Source organism: Mobula birostris, chromosome 4 (assembly GCF_030028105.1).
Source record: "Mobula birostris isolate sMobBir1 chromosome 4, sMobBir1.hap1, whole genome shotgun sequence".
Lineage (NCBI taxonomy): Eukaryota > Metazoa > Chordata > Chondrichthyes > Myliobatiformes > Myliobatidae > Mobula > Mobula birostris.
The window spans coordinates 143,383,556-143,403,469 of record NC_092373.1 but is presented as its reverse complement, the minus strand read 5'-3'; the positions used below and the strand labels follow the sequence as shown (position 1 = coordinate 143,403,469).

General features: G+C 38.9%; 1 protein-coding gene across 3 annotated transcripts in view; it reads right to left on the bottom strand.

Moving 5' to 3' along the window:
- Positions 1-19,914, bottom strand: part of inpp4b (inositol polyphosphate-4-phosphatase type II B) — an 813,686-nt gene that overhangs the window by 772,210 nt on the left and 21,562 nt on the right. For all 3 annotated transcript variants that reach the window (XM_072256187.1, XM_072256173.1, XM_072256177.1), the window contains exon 2: positions 3,085-3,282. In XM_072256187.1, coding sequence (XP_072112288.1) covers positions 3,085-3,199 — 115 coding nt within the window. In that variant the 5' untranslated portion in view covers positions 3,200-3,282. The remainder of the gene's footprint in view (positions 1-3,084; positions 3,283-19,914) is intronic.

The window sequence follows — 19,914 nt, the reverse complement described above, 5'->3', positions numbered from 1 at the left end:
ATCATTCTCATTCTTCACAATGTATCACTCAGTAACCCTATTTATTTCCAACCAACTGAAGCCAATGTTCTGCTCAGTAAAACAAATTAAACAATACTGTCTGAACTACCCATTTAACTCCTCTAATTTTTTTTTATCTGGTTGTCTTTTGGATTGGCTGTATTAAAATTGCATCTGCTGCTTGTGTTGGAAAACAATGCTGTACAATATTATACAAGATCAAGTCTGATGTCTGTTATTTTTCCCCCATTTCATTTGAAGCCAGTAACATTTGTACCTGAATCAACATCTTACATTCTGCCTTAACAGTGAAAACGCAATTAGTTTTACAACTCTTTCTTCAGGTCTATTCTTCCCCATTTTAACTATTTTCTAACTCACGCTCACCCTTCCGACATGTGGGTGGCAGATTCTAACAGAAAAAAAATTGATCAATTGGGAAACCCCTGCTTTTCTCTTAATATGTGTACTTGACTCACAAAGTTTGTTTTCAGTATTTTCAGCCTTTCATCTCAGATTTCCAGTATCCAGCAATCTTTGTTTTACAAAGTGTAATCAATTTTGTATATTCTTTAACATTATACTTTTAACTGTACGATTAATCCCTTTTGAGAATCATATGCTTGGTGTAACAAAAATTTCAAACATCTTCATTGATAACTAACATTGCTCAGAAGCTATATTATGAAGGTACAACAATCCTGTTGTAAGCACCTAATCGTGAATTCCATTCTATTGGAAAGTAATTGATTTGAAAAGCTGAAAAGACTTTGATCTAAATCAGTGGTTCTGAACCTTCTCCTGCTCACAGCCCACTTGTGACTTTCATTTATCACTGTAGCCCCCCCCCTCCATTAGTTGCTAAAGTTTTTTGTCAACTGTATTAATTATTCTAATATACAGTCAATACTTATGTTTTAACAGTTTATAGGAATTATATGTTAAATAAAATGCTACAGACATCTATGAAAAATAAAACTATTTCAAAGCTCTGGATAGTTCACATTATTTATAATATATATTTAATATTCTTCCAATCAGCAACAAAAAAGTGCTTAATATTGTTACTTAGGGTAATTAGTAAGATCCTTGTGACTGATGCATCTAGTGTGTTTTTAAAATAAATGCTTGCAACTTGGTTAAAGATAATCAAAGATCACGTCTTTTCACATCAAGATGGTTACAGCTTTTGGATTCAGTTGAACAGTTTGACTAAAACCACATTCAATTTGATAAGAGGTGAGAAATCCAATTGAAAACTACTTGGCTTTCTTCCAGAGCTGTGGAAACTTATTCTGAATATTAAGAGTTATCCAGAATTTTTTTTTTGCTGCCGCATTTGAATTTTGTTTGAGCTATTAGATCACTCTGCAGCTCAATAAGACATTCTTGCAATGTGGTGTCAACACCATTCAAATTCACCCCAAATGCATCCATTTGTCTAGAATATGCATCTCCAACAGGACTCTGAACGAAAATTTCATATCAGTGTGCAGCTGTTTCAAATAATCAAGATACACAATCAGATCATCATCTTGCAATTCTACTTTAAGAGAGCCAGTGAAGGAAATGGCATAAATTCACAATGCCCAAAATTGAATTTTTCAAGGAAAGTGGTAATAGCCTCTTTGCATGATAGGAGATTGCATTTTTCTTGTAACTGTTTGTTCAATGAATTCAGTTTTTGAAATATATCTGACAAGCAGAACATGTCAATTTGATCTCTGACACATCCTCCTCCACAACTCCCACCATCTCCAAAGGGACCCTACCAACAAACATATCTTTACCTCCCCCCCAACAACTTTCCTCAGGGATCACTCCCTCCATGATTCTCTTGTCCATTTGTCCCTCCCCACTAATCTCCCTCACAGCACATCACTACAAGCAGCCAAAGTGCTACACCTGCCCATTCTCCTCCTCCCTCACCTCCATTCAGGACACCAAGCAGTCCTTCCAGGTGAGGCAACATTTCATCTGAGAATCTGCCGGGGTTCTCCATTGTGGCCTCTTCTGCATATTCCCGGTAGCCAAACATTTTAATTCTGATTCTCATTCCCATTCTGACATGGCGATACATGGCACCCTCACGTCTGTCTGGGTAGCCTCCAACCTGATGGCATGGATATCGATTTCTCCTTCTGGTAAAAAGATTGCCTCGCCCTCCTCTCTTCTTCTATTCCCCACCCTGGCCTCTTGCTTCTTCTCACCTGCCTATCACCTCCCCCTGGGTCCTCTCCTCCTTCCCGTTCTTCTATAGTCCACTGACCTATCCTCCTTCCCTTCCTCTCCAGTCCTTCATCTTTCCTACCCATCTGGCTTCATCTATTATCCTCCTTCCACTCACCCCTCCTTTTTATTCTTGGGTCTTCCCCTTCCTTTGCAGTCCTGAAGAAGGGTCTCAGCCCGAAACATCCACTGCTTCTTCATTTCCATAGACGCTGCCTGATTCCAGCATTTTCTGTGTGTTGCTTTGGATTTCTAGCATCTTTCTTTTGTTCATAATTTGTCCCCTAATCTGCTTATAACTTAGAAATGCTACAATACTATCCCAAAGTGGAAATATTTATATATTTTAGTAATATTTCATTAAAACAATGAACTTATCGTGATCCATTCAAAAACTCCTGTAGCCCTCAGTTTCTTGTTTTTATCTGTGGCCCCTATGTAACCCAGCATGACCCTGTACGGCTCAGGTTTAGACCCACTGATCAAAATTATGAAAAAAATAACATTATACGATGTTCCAGCAAACAATGTAACATTAATTTGCCAACTACTAACCAAGACATTTTGTGATTTGTGGTAACATGACATCAAAAATAAGTATTACAGAAACAGCAATTTTACAGAAATATTACAGAAACAGAAAATTCTGAAAATTAAATGAACAATCAAAAACTATGTCTCAAATACCTCTACATTTTGTAACTATAAACAGAAGGAGTTTATTCTGTATTTCTGGAAGGATATTAATAAAGTATTTCTGGAAAGATATTTTAGGCATTCTATGTAAATGAGTGATACTAATTATCAAGCCCATTTTTCATAAATGCAAAGATTACAAAATAATTCAAACTTCACCTTGACGTTTTCTCCATTTGGTTGATGATGTCCTGATTTTCAAAATGCCTTCCTTATCAAAGTAGAACGGCGTCTTCTGTGCAAGGAGGAACAATCCGGTGGAGTTGAATTTCATTTCATTTCTTTTCAGAAATGCTGAAATGGAAGATGAGGACTGACTCCGTGTAGCAGTCAACAAAGCAAGAGCAGTATCTACAGCTAAATAGGAAATAAAATTAATAAATCAGATTATTTTCCCAATAAAAAATTCTAACTCTACAAAACCAAAATGCAACTCTTTTCTTTCAAAATTATTTATTTCATTGACAGTATTGAGGTCTAAGTTACAGAGGCTGTTGCCATAGTAAAGCATCTCGAAAGATCCCCAACAACCATGTACTGAACAATGTACAACAAAAAGAACAATAATTTAGGATTAACACCAAAAATATTTCATAGAAAATCTCATTTCCAATAAATTTATCTATTTCATTCTAGAATCTCCTCATGTCTTATTCCCTCACAGGCGGCTAATGCTGAAGTATATTTCTAAAGATGATAACAATCCTCTTGTTTGCATGCCAACCAGAACTAAATGCCAGAAAGCCATTCAGTTATTGGTGGGAGAGGACATTGCTGAGTTTAAAATTACAATCCACAGAATAGCCATCCATTTACAATCAGGTGTAGGAAGACAAAATATTTTTATTACTAATTACCTGAGGATATTAAGGCTAATTGTAACCCTCCTTATTGCTAACAACTCAGACTAGAGACTGATGCATGCAATAGGCTATTCCTCAACAAGCTAAGCCACTAATAAAAAGCCTAACGAAGTTATTGAAATTGTAATTAAGCACGCTCTCTCAAAATTAATTGTTTTGAATATTTCCTTCATTAAACAGATAGTGCAGTTCCAAAATTTGCTATGTATATGCACACATACACAAATCAGTTATTGTCACCAAAGTGCGATTTCAAAGTACAGAATATAATTTTGGAGTGAGGGTGATTCTGACAAGGCCAGATTCAGATCTCACTCAAGTTCTCTTATAAAAGTGGAATACATTTTGATCGTCTCATAGGTACCAGACATGCAAGGTTCAGAAGCGGATTTTGACATCCATTTGTCCCTACATCAGCGGTCCCCAACCACCGGGCCGCAAAGCATGTGCGAGGAATCGATATGATTTGACGATATGGGTCAGCTGCACCTTTCCTCATTCCCTGTCACGCACTGTTGAACTTGAACATAGGGTTGCCAACTGTCCCGTATTAGCCAGGACATCCCACATATTGGGCTAAATTGGTTTGTCCCATATGGGACTGCCCTTGTCCTGTATTTCCCCCACTAAGGTACAGCGTTCCTATGAAACCTTTCGTAAGCTGAGATGGTGTAAAGTGAAGAAGCAATTACCATTTAGTTATATGGGAAAAATTTTTTGAGCGTTCCCAGACCCAAAAAATGACCTACCAAATCATACCAAATAACACATGAAACCTAAAATAATACTAACATATAGTAAAAGCAAGCATAATATGATAAACACAGCCTATATAAAGTAGAAATAATGTATGTACAGTGTAGTTTCACTTAACAGAATTGGGAAGATTAAGCCAAAACCAATCTGTAGAAAGAAATTGGCACGTACACTCATGCGCACACGGGTGCCCCGCACAGGCTTCATGGTCATGGTAGTCTCTCCCGGGGTAAACACAAGTGTCCCGTATTTGATGCTACTTTTGTCCCTTATTTGGAAGTGAGAAAGTTGGCAACCCTACTTGAACAACCCCACCCCCCCGCCCCCGGTCAGCCAGTCCGCAAGAATATTGTCAATATTAAACCAGTCCGTGGTGCAGAAAAGGTTGGGGACCCCTGCCCTGCAAAATAGGTCAAATGTTACTTGTGCTACTGGATCACATTCCCAAATTGCAGCTGTCCATATACTGATGAACCACCTACAAAAATATTTTCATTTTTACAATGGTGAAAGAATAGCTGTCTATTTCCAAACGTTTTTGGAAGGAAAGGATTTCAACATTCTAGATTCAAAGTACATTTAATATCAAAGAATGTATAAATTATACAACCTTGAGATGTATCTGCTTATAGGCAGCCACAAGGCAAGAAACCAGAAAGAACCCAATTTAAAAAAATAAAGACCAACACCCCATGCAAAGAGAAAGGGGGAAAAAGACACAAATCATGCTAACAGTAGAAGTGAGCAAGAGAATTCCGTACTGAATTGTGTCCTGAGGTCCAAATCCATGGAGCAGCCTGGAGGAGGCTTAAAGCCTTGGATTCGGTTCATCATAGTAGCAGGCATAAAGCACAGCAGGCAGGGCACTCTCATAGCCTCAGTGCAAAATCACCTCTGATCCCAACACCCTGCCTTTCTAGTCCGAATAGCGGATCATGCCCTGCCGCAGCGAAATGCTGCAGGCCTAGACTGTGCCGCCCAGTGATTCATTCTGGGCTTAGAACACACTGCCAAGCTCAAAGCCATTCTCAGTCTCTCCAAATGGCTGGGCGCATAGAGCAATCCGACCTCGCTCTCGTTCTCGCTCCCAGGTTAGTTGGATGGGCGTCGAAACTCTTCTGCCTTGACTCCTCTTCTCCGAATCGCTCAGTCCAACTCCTTCTGCATTGATTCTGCAACGCACCAGTACGGCTCATCCCTTGAACTTGCTTCACCTTTGCTCGCTACCTCATTGTTTGCAATGATAGTTTACCACAATTTACAAAAGAAAAGGTGTTATTAATAATGTTTTTAGTCGAATTTGTTGCTTTTCAAACTACCAGAAAGCTGTCATTTGCCTTCAGTAGTGTCACCTTAAACAGGAATTTTATAGTATTATGGCTTATGTTCTTCTTAGTAACAAGTGCTGTCTAAAGAAGTAATGGAAGATACTACAGAGAACCCAGCTGAAGGGAAAGTGATGTCAACCTAAGTCACCATTAGTGACTGGGAGTGGGTCTCAAGTCAATTGGCAAGGTGCTGATGAAGCAATCTATGGTTTCCTGAATGGCATATGATGTCCATATTAGCCCTTTGATTCTGGGACTCTAACTTGTCAAGCTGCTTGTCTGACAGCCTACACTAAAGAGTAGAAAGATAACCAAGCTTTAAAATGAGAGGACCAAATTCATCATCCTTATTTCCCAATACAAATTCCTCTTCTGGAATTTGCCTGAAATTTGATCAGACTACCAATTTGGTTTGGAAAGGGAGTTCCAGAATTCAGATCTTAGGCACCTGTGAAGAACAAGAGCACAGAATTGGAATACACTTATTGAAAAGGCCATGGGTCTAGAGGATATTAAGAAAATTGGGTACCAGGTTTGTATCACATCTGACCCTGGGATCTAGCGCCAACTACATACACATCAGCAACAAGGTCACCTGTATCTACCTCTGAAATACCACTCAACTGCTCCCTTTCTTCAGTTCATCTTCTGCTAAAACTTTCATTTCATCTTTGCCGTCTCAACTCTGATAATGCACTTGCAGCTGTTCCCTCTGATTTTAATTACCTTCAAACTAATCATCTAATAATTGACCATTTCTTAAGTTCATCATGCCATTTTTTTTTAGATTATGAGAACACTCAGTCCTCTTTTATTGTCATTTAGAAATGCATATGTGCATTAAGAAATGATACAATGTTTCTCCAGAGTGATATCACAGAAAACAGGACAAACCAAAGACTAACACTGACAGAACCACATAATTATAACATATAGTTACAGCAGTGCAAAGCAATACCATAATTTGATGAAGAACAAACCATGGGCATGGTAAAAAAAAAAGTCTCAAAGGTCCCCAAGTCCACAATAGCAGGCGGCAAAAGGGAGAAACTCCCTGCCATAAACCTCCATCCAGGCACTGTCAACTTGCCGATGCCTTGGAAGCAGCCGACCACAGCCAACTCTGAGTCCGTCCATCCAAAAGCTTCGAGCCTCCGACCAGCCCCTCCGATACAACCTCCCGAGCACCATCCTCTGCTGAACGCCTTCAACCTCACCCCAGCCACTGAAACAAGCAAAGCCGAGGATTTTGGGGCCTTCTGCTCCGGAGATTCCGGTTACCACACAGTAGCAGCGGCAGCGAAGTGGGCATTTCAATAGTTTTCCAGATGTTCCTCTGTACTCTCACATCCGTCTCCATCAAATCAGGATTGTGCACGGTCCCCTACTTGACAGACAACAGATATTCATCACCGGAAAGGCCGCGCGTGCTGCCATCGCGCTATCTTCTCCTCCTTTATTGTTGAAGTACATATATGCCACTAAATACAACCTTGAGACACCAGACTGATTCCTGTTGACTTACGACGGCAGTGGGAAGCTTAACTGGACTAACCATCAACATTGCAAAGTCCTAGCCTCCTCTTATAGGCAATGCATTGCTTATCACTTGATATTTTGCAGCCTATCCTGGCAGGTAGGGGAGTCAGGAATATAATTTCATAATCACTGCATGTCAGAATAGACACAACTAAATATGCTCTTCTGTTATGCAGAAAACATCAGACGCTTCACATGGCAGTGAAGTTAAAAAAAAATTTAATCCTGAACATATTGTAAAAAATTAGTGCAAGTAACAAAACCCTGATGGAATAGCCAGGTACACGAGAGAGGGTGGAAACATTTATTAAGGGAGCTTATGGACTTGACACTTAAAGAAACAGTGGAGAACTTTTATATTGAGAGATTAGCAAAAGACCAGAGTTGCAAGTTAGGAAGGTTAGAGTTACAAAGTCATGAATCCACGGAGGAATTTTCAATTAACATCCTAGTTTTCTCATCCTTCCACAACCGCATCCCTCCATCTTCTTAATAACCTCTAGCCCCTTGATCTTTCAAATAGATATATTCCAATTCTACACTCATGTTTGTTGCCAAATATACATGCTCCTCACTAATGCCTGTTTGTTCAGGTATCACAACCCACGTTCTGGAACTCCCCTTTCCTCACCTTTTCATGTTCTCTTATAAACCCCACTGCCTTTGTAAAGCAGTTGATTATTTGCCCTCATATTTTATATACTAGATTTTGTTTGACGTCACTCTTGCAAAGTACTTTTCTTCTCAGATCCTGTTTGATTGAATGTACACTTGATATTGAAGACAATTATCATCACTTCTTGCTTTGACATGTAGCTTTCTATCAAGAGTAAACTCCAGAATTTAAATTTTCACTTTGCTGGTTGGAAATCAGCCTTTGATGTAGACTTATAAAAGTTCTTAAAAGGAGTCAAAATCCATTATTGCAAATGTGAAATGGTAACAGATTGAACTCATAAGCCACTTGAGAGCCCATAAGTAGATCAACGGAACGAAGACTATCATCCTCAACCTCGAGGGATAGCCACAACAATGGTAACAGTTTAGGAATAATTTATCTCCTCTCTCAAATATAATTATCTCTCTTTCATGTGTAATTATACACTGTTACTGTATACTATCTTCACCCTAAAATGACAAAACATTGTTAATTTATAATCATAAATATTTCATTGGTATGCTAAAATATGCCAGGTTAATAGCAGAATAATACTGACGAAGCTGTTGTGATAGAATATAAGCTAGAAAGCACAGAATCAGTTGATTGTTCAGAGCTGAGGTAATATTGTACATTGTTACATTATATCTTCCATAATATGCATATTTTCATGGAGAAATACATTTCCAATGTTAATATTTCCTCTGAATTGCAAACCTCAAGGTTGTATAATTTATACATTTGATAATAAATATACTTGAATCTTGATTTCACCACCATTCATAATCTTAAAGTTAGAAATTATAATACCATGGTAAGCAGTTAGTCTCTTATATTTAATAACAGCTATTGAATTGTATCTGAACATCCCTGGTACTGTACGCTGTTCAAATGGATAATGCCACAACTTTTATTAAACAAGATTTTCATACAGATTAATAAAAGATTGTAGACTTAGGTCATGTGTAAGTAATGTGTGAATTGACAGGACAGTGAATCGAAATTGGTCATCCAATTTTACCTTCAAACCAAAACCTCTCAGAAAAGTCTAAAACTGAGATTCACTCTAAGTTCATACTAATTTTAGCATACTTTGGAAAGCAAGTATTTCAGATAAAAAGCACCAGCTTCCTGCAACGGGATACTATATTCCTCTGTTAATTATATGTAGCTAAATTCCTAAACATAGAGAGACTCTTCTGGCGCATGACTTCAAAAACAGAAAAAGAAAATATTCTGTGCATGGCATCTAACCACCATCTTTTTCCAAAACACAATTATAAAATAAATAAAATTGATTTTGGCATTTCATTCAAGTTCTTTCTTGTAATCTTGTTTTGTATTTTTATTATATATTTGATTGTTTTCAATGTTTCATAGTGTAAACCTAATCAAAGGAATGCACTATTTGATTATGATTATCAGAAGAAACAGTTAATATTTTGCAGTCCATTCAGAATCTTTTTCATTACTTAGAATTGAAACCGTTTTCTTGACAATAGGTCTTGACATAAGAATTTTAAAGAATAACCTTGATTTGATGTTTGAAAGCAATTTGCCTGAATCATAGGACTATATAAACTTTTTTAAAAAGCCTCCAGCAACCTCCAACTTTCAAGAGGTTATGTCAATTTTGGTCACAATGTATTACCAAAGAAGAAATGTGTTATAGAACAAATACTTAAGACACAAGTTCTGACAGTAATATTAAACTGAATAGGTTGAAAACCTCAAGAGCTCTGATTTGGTGTGCTCCTACTAGCTCAAAGTATAAAATTGGCATATAACTTTATGCTCAAATCCCACAACTCAAACATTTTAAACAGTTTCTTGGCAACAAAGTACCTTTCATTTTCATCAGTATTTCCCTTGCCATAATGTTTCCTGGTGCATATCAAACTACAACTAAATCAATGGATTTATGAAATTACATTAGAGAAAAGCAGCTTTAAATGATCAAATATTATACTTCTCTTTCTGTTAATATGTATTGGAATGCCAACAGAGATTCAGAAAGAAAAACAATAGTTCCCTGAAAGTCCAATTAATATCTCAGTATTGGAAAAATTCTACAGCATTTAAAATGAAAAAGAATTATTACAGTATGGGAAGTTACAGCCAACTGAGTTTTTTGCAGAGCCATCCAATCAATCACAGTTCTCTGTTCTGTCCAGGAAACTTTACAATTTTTTTTCCCAAGTGCTTAAGCAATTCTCTGATCTGGAGCTGTGATGAAGGGTTGAGACCTGGCAGGATCAGAGGAGTCAGGGTGTGAGGTTCGAAGGACTAGTAACAAGGCCAGTGGGATAACTAGTGGGGGAAGAGTGGTGTAATATCCAAAGTACAAAGGGACTTGCCGTGCACGAGTCCCAACCCATCAAAGTTTACTCAATTTTGCAAGCCATCACTCTTCATGCACACACACATATGAATTTTATTCACAAAGTTGAGTAAACAGCTTATCATACAATTTAATTTCTCGGTATGCTATTTTCTGTTGTAAATAGTTTATTTATTGCAACAATTTGTCCTCGATGATCAAGGGGACAAGCTACTTTAGGTTAACAGTATGAAAATGTATTTAGTTGTGATCATTAAATGTTTGAGTTTGGGATCAGCATTCGCAATGCAGAAACATAAAAGAGCTTTAAAATTTCAAGTTAATGCTGATTAGCGTTAACGACAACCTGACCAAATAGGTAAATTGTAAGACTGATGGCACACATTCAAAATTGAGCTTAAAGCAATGCCAAACCAAATTATACAATGAATGAACAAAGATGATCCAATATATAATAAAACACAAAACAGGATTACAAGAACGAACTTTCATGAAATTATCAAAATTAATTTTATTAGTTCTATAATTGTGTTGAAAAAGCCAGTGTTTAGGTACAATGTGGGCCCATTGAAATCTGATAAAACTGGGCATAAGAGTGGCTAATTTATCTTCAAATTATTTAGGGCAGGCAAAGGGAAAACAGTAAACTGGTCATCCCAAGGAAACGTACTGAATCATAGGCAGAAATGAACCAAAATCAGCACAGGCACAATGGGAATAAAAGCAGTAATGATGATTACAGTGACAGATTCCCAGAGGCATTCAGTTCACCAGACTGATTCCAGAGTTAGACCACGAGGACAGATTGAGTCACCTGGGACTGCACTCGCTGGAATTCTGAAGATTGAGAGGAGATCTTATAGAAACATATAAAATTATGAAAGGGATGGATAAGATAGAGGCAGGAAAGTTGTGTCCACTGATAGGTGAGACTAGAACTAGAAAACATAGCCTCAAGATTCAGAGGAGTAGATTTAGGATGGAGATGAGGACGAACTGCTTTTCCCAGAGGATGGTGAATCTGTGGAATTCTCTGCCCAATGATGCAGTGGGGGCTACCTTAATAAATATGTTTAAGACAAGGTTGGATAGATTTTTGCATAGTAGTGGAATTAAGGGTTATTGGGAAAAGGCAGGTAGGTGGAGGTGAGTCCATGGCCAGATCAGCCATGATCTTATTGAATGGTGGAGCAGGTTCGATGGGCCAGATGGCCTGCTCCAGTTACTACCCCTCAAACATCAAGCTCTTGAACCAAAGGGGATAACGCCACTCAACTTCTCTTGCCCCACTTCCATGAAGTGTTCCCACAACCTACGGACTCACTTTCAAGGACTCTTCATCTCAAGTTCTCGATATTTATTGTTTATTTATTTATTATTATTTCTTTCTTTTTGTATTTGCACAGTGTGTCTTTTGCACACTGGTTCAGCAACCATTTTGGTGTGGTCTCTCATTGATCCTGCTATGATTATTATTCTGTTATAGATTTATCAAATATGCCCACAAGAAAACAATTCTCAAGGTTGTATTTAGTAGCATATTATGTACTTCAACAATAAATTTATTTTGAACTTTGGTGCTATAATAGCATTATGCTAACTGCTACACTATTGTGCTGGCTAAATTATACAATATTTATACAAAGCCCCAGTCAAATATACCTGAACTACCATGGGCAGTACTGAACAACACATTTCATGGTATCACAGAGAGATACAACATGGAAACAGATCCTTCAACTCACTTAATCTGTGCCAAATATCAACCACCCATTTACATTATCCTACATTAATCACTTATTTTTGTAATTCTCCTGATATTCTTATCAGTTTCCTCCAGATTTTACCACTCTTCTACAAAATAGGAGCAATTAGCAGAAGCGTACCAATGCATCAGTCTGCAAGTCCTCATTGAGTATTAGAACTTCAACTTTTGATTTAAGATAATCATGAACTCAGATATTCTTGTCAAGTCCCTCCCCTTCCCGTCAAGCCCATCATTCTATAAGCTCTTCAGCGGCTCTAGCCCAGAGTTCAATTCTTTCTCCCCTTCAAATTTACTCTAAGCTCATCTCACAAATTTAATGTTGAAGGTATTCTGACTGGTTGTATAATATGGCATTAGCTAGAGAGAGTAGAAGACTCAGCCCAATATGTCATGGGTACATCCCTCCCCACCTATCTCTCGGAGGCACTGCCCCAAGAAGGCAACCAAACACTCCACTATCCAGGCCATGCCACCTTCTCAAAGCCACCATCTTGCAGGCAGTACAGATGTCTCAAGTCCCATACCGCCAGGTTCAAGACAGCTACTCCCCCACAAACATTTTTTCTTGGACCAGCTGCAACAATACTAGTCAGTACAGTTTAGCAACACTATGACTTCTCTTTCATAATGCAATAAATAAAATGAAGAAAGGAAAGGAAGCAAGTCCTGATGAATTAGTAATAGAGCTAATTATCACCCTTGAAGATTATGAAATTGAAAAACTTACTGATTTAATCAATGACATTTATGAGACTGGAATAATACCAGAAGAGATGAAAAAAAATCATTATTTATCACTCTTCCTAAGAAACTCGGAGCAATAGAATGTGACCTACATAGGACCATAAGTTTAATGCGTCATATCACCAAGACACTTCTAAGAATTTTGATGACAAGAGCTAAGATACAAGCTGAAGTAGGTAAAGAACGATGTAGTTTTGTGAAAGACAAAGGTACAAAAAACACAATGTTGATGTTAAGGGTACTATCAGAACGAGCTATTCAAGTGCAAAAAGATTCGTTTGTTTTATTGACTGCACAAAAGCATTTGATAAAGTGAAGCACAATAAGTTATTTGAAATATTACAGAAAACTCTAGATCTAGATTCAAAAGACCTCCGCTTAATCAGAAATCTGTACTGGGAACAAACTGCCGCTGTAAGAATAGATGGAGAAGTGAGTCAGTTTATGAAAATCAAGAGAGGCGTTAGACAAGGGTGTGTTTTCTCCTGATTTGTTTAATGTGTACAGTGAAACAATATTATAAAAAATAAGAGACATCTTGGAAATCAAAGTTGGTGGTGAAAATATCAATAATTTCTGATATGCAGAAGACTGTGTTAATTGCAAGTACGGAGGAAGAACTACAAAACTTAATTGATATAATTGTTGAGGAAAGTGCAAAAATCGGTCTATCAATTGCAAAAAGACAGAATGTATGGTGATATCCAAAAAGAAGGAGAATCCTATCAGCAGGCTGAGAATAAATGGGGAAGACATAAAACAAGTACAGAACTTTTGCTACTTAGGAAGCTGGGTGACATCAGATGGCAGATGCGACACAGACATCAAAAGAAGAATAGGGATGGCAAAAGATACCTTTACGAGAATGAAGAGTATACTGACCAGTACTAAACTAGGCATGACAACCCGCCTCAGAGTACTGAAATGTTATGTTCATCCAGTTATGTTATACAGCCCAGAATGTTGGACAATATCTAGTAACATGAGGAAACGAATTGTAGCAGCAGAGAGGTGGTTTTTGAGGAGGATGTAAAGAATACCATGGATGAAACAAGTATCTAACGAGGATGTCATGAACAGAGCAAACACAAAAAGAGAAATAATACATGAGATCATGAAAAGGCAACATAACTTCATTGGACATGTGATTAGGAAAGTGGATTTAGAATACATGATAATTATGGGAAAGATTGAAGGAAAGAAAGCAAGAGGAAGACAAAGACAAATAATGATGAAGACAGCAGCCAGAGAACTGGAAATGAATACCAATGAACTGATCCACTTGACCCGAAACAGGAGTGTGTGGGCCACAGCAGTCAAAGCTCAAACTGGGCACGGCATCCGATGATGATGATGACTTCTTTGATCACTTTGCACTGACATGGGCTTCTTTTGCTCTAAATATGTAAATTCATGTAAAAATTGTGTAAATTTTGTTTTTTTGCGAATGCTTCTTATACACTATTTGTTCGCGATGTTGCTGCAAGTAAGTTTTTCATTGCACGTACTTGTGCACATGACAACAAACTCATGGTGACAAATCAGCATATAGGAAGGATATTGGAAATCTGGTTGAGTGGTGCCATAACAACATTAACCTCTCTCTCAGTGTCAGCAACACCAAGGACCTGATTATTAACTACAGGAGGGGGAAACCACAGGTCCATGAGCTAGTCCTCATCTTGGGATCGGAGGTGAAGAGAGTCAGCAAATTTAACCTTCTTGGCCCAGCAGGCAAGTGCAATTATGAAGAAAGCACAAAAGCACCTCTACTTCCTTAGAAGTTTGTGAAGATTCGGCAAGACATCTAAAACTTCGATGAACTTCTATAGGTGTGTGGTGGAAAGTATATTGACTAATTGCATCACGGCCTGGTATGGAAACACCAATGCCCTCGAATGGAAAATCCTGCAAAAAGTGGCGGATATGGCCAAGTCTTTCATGGGCAAAGCCCTCCTGCCATTAAGCACATCTACACGGACTGCAGTTGCAGGTAGGAAAGCAGCATCCATTATCAAGGACCCCCAGCACCCAGAGCATGCTCTCTTCTTGCTGCTGCCATTAGGAATAAGGTACAGGAGCTTTCAGGCCCACATTGCCAAGTTCAGGAACAGTTATTACCCTTCAACCATCAAACTCTTGAACCAGCGGAGATAAATTCACTCACCCACCATTGAACTGTTCCCACACCTACGGGCTCACTTTCGCGGCCTCTTCATCACATGTCTTGATATTTATGGCTTATTTATTATTTTTTTCTTCTCTCTTGTACTTGCACAGTCTATTGTCTTTTACACGTTAGTTGTCTGTCCTGCTGAGTATAGTCTTTCATTGATTCTGTTATGGATCCCGACCCGCATCTGGGCCGTACCCTCCAAATATCCGGACCTGCCTCTCGGTTTTTTTGCACTACCTTACTTTCCCTTTTCTATTTTCTATTTATGATTTATAATTTAAATTTTTAATATTTACTATCGATTTGTACTCCAGGGAATGCAAAGCGCAGAATCAAATATCACTGTGATGATTGTACGTTCTAGTATCAATTGTTTGGCGACAATAAAGTATAAAGTATAAATTATGTTTATTGGATTTACTCTGTATGTCCACGAGAAAACAAATTTCAAGGTCGTATATAGTGACATATATGCACTTTGATAATAAATTTACTTCGAACTTTGAACTCAGCTTCAACGTTTGACTGACTTTGACATACCTCGCATTCTCTCCGTCATATTCCAATGGAACTGCTGTCAACCAAACTTTTCCTGACAACCAAGTGGGACAACCATGCAAATAGTTTCCATTCTTTCGGTGCATACCCACTTATTTTCAAATACGCACACATCTCTCCCACCAGAACATAAAAATTACCTTTAACATTATTTACATCTCCAAATAATTGAATATTAGCTACTAAATCTACACCCATTCTTTCCTAACTCTGTGCTTCAACCACCTTAAACAGATGCCTTTCCCTCCACAGCATAAATGATCAGAACCTGTTGGAGCAAATGTTATTAAACTTTGATCATTTCATCCTGTTCCACTTCTCTGCCACTTTTGATACAAATGTCAATACAGTACTCCTCCAACACCCACCTCAATTTTATCAAAGAACGCCCTCAGTTCTATTCTTAGCTGTTTCTTCATAACTTGTGAAATGAATCTCTATATCCCATTGCTCTAGTGCCCATACCTTTTAATCAACCTCTCCTATTTCTCATCAACAAGGTGCTTCTCGACAACTCATTCAATAACATCTCAGGTGACATATGTATGTTTCAACACTGAACTGTACTTCATCACCACTTCATTTCAAAACTGTTTCCCCAATGCACTGCACTCCTGAATTGTGTCACACAATTTACTAAGTGATACACATCTGTGGATGCCAGTGTTATCAAACATCATTCACTGTATAAGAAGTGTCATATTTTGGGAGCATTTTAGAAATGTAAAAACACTGCGACCGACCCCTAACTCCTGTTGTGACTGCGATTGAAGACATTGGACAAATGTTGAAACTGGGGAGAAAGGAATCTTTATTCATCACAACAAGCAGTCATTATTTTGGAGACACTCTTGGTAGAGGCACAAAACCCAAACGTGCAATGCCTTTTGAAAGTATTCAGCCCCCAACCTTTTATTCACATAAATGAGTATTACAATCAGGGATTTTGATCAATATAACAGAGAATTTTTATTTGTGAATCACGGTAGAGCCCACAAAACAGAGAAAATTGTCAAGCATGGAAAACCAAACTATCCAGAACTGAAATGTCAGAAGTTCAAAAGTATTCACCCCCATGGGTTTTCCAGGGAGGGGTAGCTGCTCTGGTGGTGGGCTTGTCGTGCTCCGCCCAGGGGCAGCTCATCCACCTTTGGTCCCCAGCTGCCACCCAGCTATGGCTCCAAGAAACTGTTTGCATGCAACAGTGGCCACATCCCAGTACACCGCTTCAACAGGCAGACTAAACCAGTTGAGGGTAGCTGGGAACCTCCAATCCCGGTGAGATAGGGATATGCCAACCCCAGTGTGTCAAGCAGTTCCGGAGGACTGGGTCGACGAGATCAACTGCAATATCCAACAGCCAAGAAGGTGGTACTGCAATGCTTTCTGGAGAGTGAAGGGCTATCCTCTGCAGCTGAGGAAGTCTCCAGTCGTGATGACTTTTCATACTATTGGACCACGATTTTTTAGACCAAGAGAGTGGAACTGTCCCAGTGCACTGGCTTTGTCACTACAAAACACCTTGGGAAAAGGTTTTAACATCATCATTGGAAACGATGGACAACCAACACACCTGCCCCCCCCCCCACACACATTCAGTATTTAGCTGAACCATCTCTTGCAGTTATTACAGCCAGTAGTCTTCTTGGATAACTATCTATTAGCTTTGCACCATGTGATGGAGCAAGATTTGCCCATTCCTCCTTGCAAAATTGCTCAAATTGTGCCAGGTTAGTTGGGGAGCAGCGGTGGACAGCAATCTTGAGGTCTTACCAAAGATTTTCAATCAGGTTAAAGTCAAGACTCTGACTGAACTACTCAAAGGCATCAATTTTCTTCATTTGAAGCCACTCCACAGATGTTCTAGCAGTATGCTTTGGGTCGTGGTCCTGGTGAAAGACAAACTTCCTCCCCAGTTTAACATTTCCGGCAGAGGCTAGTAGGTTTTTATCCAGAATCTCTCTGTATTTAATAGCATTCACCTTCCCATCAATCCAGACCAGATTCCCAATCCCTACTGCTGAAAAGCATCCACGAAGCATGACCTCCACCATACTTTATGAAACAGTGTAGGTGGTGTTACCTGGCTGATGTGCAGTATTAGAATACAACACACATACCACTCAGTGTTGACTTTAGTAAAAGTTTGACTTCAGTCTCATCCAGCCACAAGACTTTCCTCCACATCATTACAATATCTTCTAAGTGACAATTTGCAATGATTTTACGGGCAAGCATATGCTTTCTTTTAGCCAGGACTTCTCTCTTGCCACTGATCCATAAATACCCTTTTTGTGAAAGGTCTTAAGAGATTGCGGAGCCATGAAATTAAGACCACAAGACTATAAGACATAGGAGCTGAATTAGGTCATTCAGCTTTTTGAGTCTGCTCCATCATTCCTGATCAAGGATTCCGCTCAACCCCATAAACCTACTCTCTTGCCATATCCTTCGATGCCCTGACCAATCAGGAAATGATCATCTTCTGCCTTAAATATACCCACGGCCTTGGCCTCCACCACAGTCTGTGGCAGAGCATTCCACAGATTCACTGCTCTCTGGCTAAAAAAATTCCTCCTTACCTTTGTTCTAAAAGGTCACCCCTTAATTTTAGGGCTGTGCCCTCTAATTCTAGACACCCACATAATAGGAAACATCTTCTCCACATCCACCCTATCTAATCCTTTCAACGTTTGGTAGTTTCAGTTAGATCCCCTGTATTCTTCTGAATTCCAGTGAGTGCAGGCCAAAAGCTGCCAAATGCTCCTCATATGTTAACCCCTTCATTCCTGGCATCATCCTCATGAACCTCCTCTGGACTCTCTCCAATGACAACACATCCTTTCTGAGATAAGGGGCCCAAAACTGTTGACTAGTGTCTATAAAGGCTCAGCATTATCTCCTTGCTTTTCTATTCTATTCCCCTTGAAATAAATGCCAAGATTGCATTTGCATTCTTTACCACTGATTCAATCTGTAAATTAACCTTCTGGGAGTCTTGCACGAGGGTTCCTAAGTCCCTCTGCACCTCTATAGTTTAAACCTTCTCCCCATTTAGATAATAATCTGCACTATTGTTCCTTTTACCAAAATGCATTATCATTCATTTCCCAACACAATATTCCATCTGCCACTTTTATGCCCATTCTTCCAATTTGTCGAAGTCCTGCTGCAATCACATTGTTTCCTCAGCACTACCTACCCCTCTACCTATCTTCCTATCATCCGCAAATTTTGCCACAAAGCCAGCAGTTCCATTACCCAAATCATTAACAAACAATGTGAAAAGCAGCAGTTCCAATACTGAACCCTGGGGAACACCACTAGTCACTGGCAGACAATCAGAAAAGGCCCCCTTTATTCCCACTCACCGCCTCCTGCCTATCAGCCATTCCTCTATCCATGCCAGTGTCTTTCTTCTAATGCCATTGGATTTTATCTTGTTAAGCAGCCGCATGTGTGGCACCTTATCAAATGCCTTCTGCAAATCCAAGTACAGGTATGCGTCGCTTAACGTCCACGATATGTTCTGTGAAATCGGACGTTATGTGATTTGGACATTGTGTGAACACCATATTATATACTTAGCAAACCTATATGGAGTACTGTAGAGTACCCGTATTGACTAAATCCATGTCATTAGCAATCTCTCCATATCTGATATAGGTCCCTTTTGCATTTTCGTGAGCCTTGTAGTTTTCAGTGAAGCCGATCCTTTAACAGCTTCGAGAATTTTTTCTTTGTTTTTCATGATTGTCGAGTGCGACATGCCTAAATCCTGAGCAATAGCATTCATTGGTTTTCCATCTTCATATTGTTTAATAACCTTTTGTTTCACTTCAAAATCAATACTTTTCCTTTGCCTCTTGCTGCTGCTATCACTAGGAGTGTTTTTGCTGAGTTTGGAAGCCATGATGCACTTTACAGTAATATTTTCGGAAGAAAATTAAATAGAGAGATAACGCTACTACACTCGAGACGCGTGATACACGAGATTGGTTACGTCTGCTACATCATGTCCTCTGATCGGGACTACGAACGTATATGCGATCAGACGTTGAACGAATGGACGTTAAGTGGCGCACACCTGTAAATAACATCCACTGCCTCTCCTTTGTCCACCCTGCTTGTTATTTCCTCAAAGAACTCTTCACAGATTTAGGAGGCAACATTTCCTTTACAGAAACCATGCTTACTTTGACTTATTTTATCATTAGTTTCCAAGTACTCCAAAACCTCATCCTTTATAATAGACTCC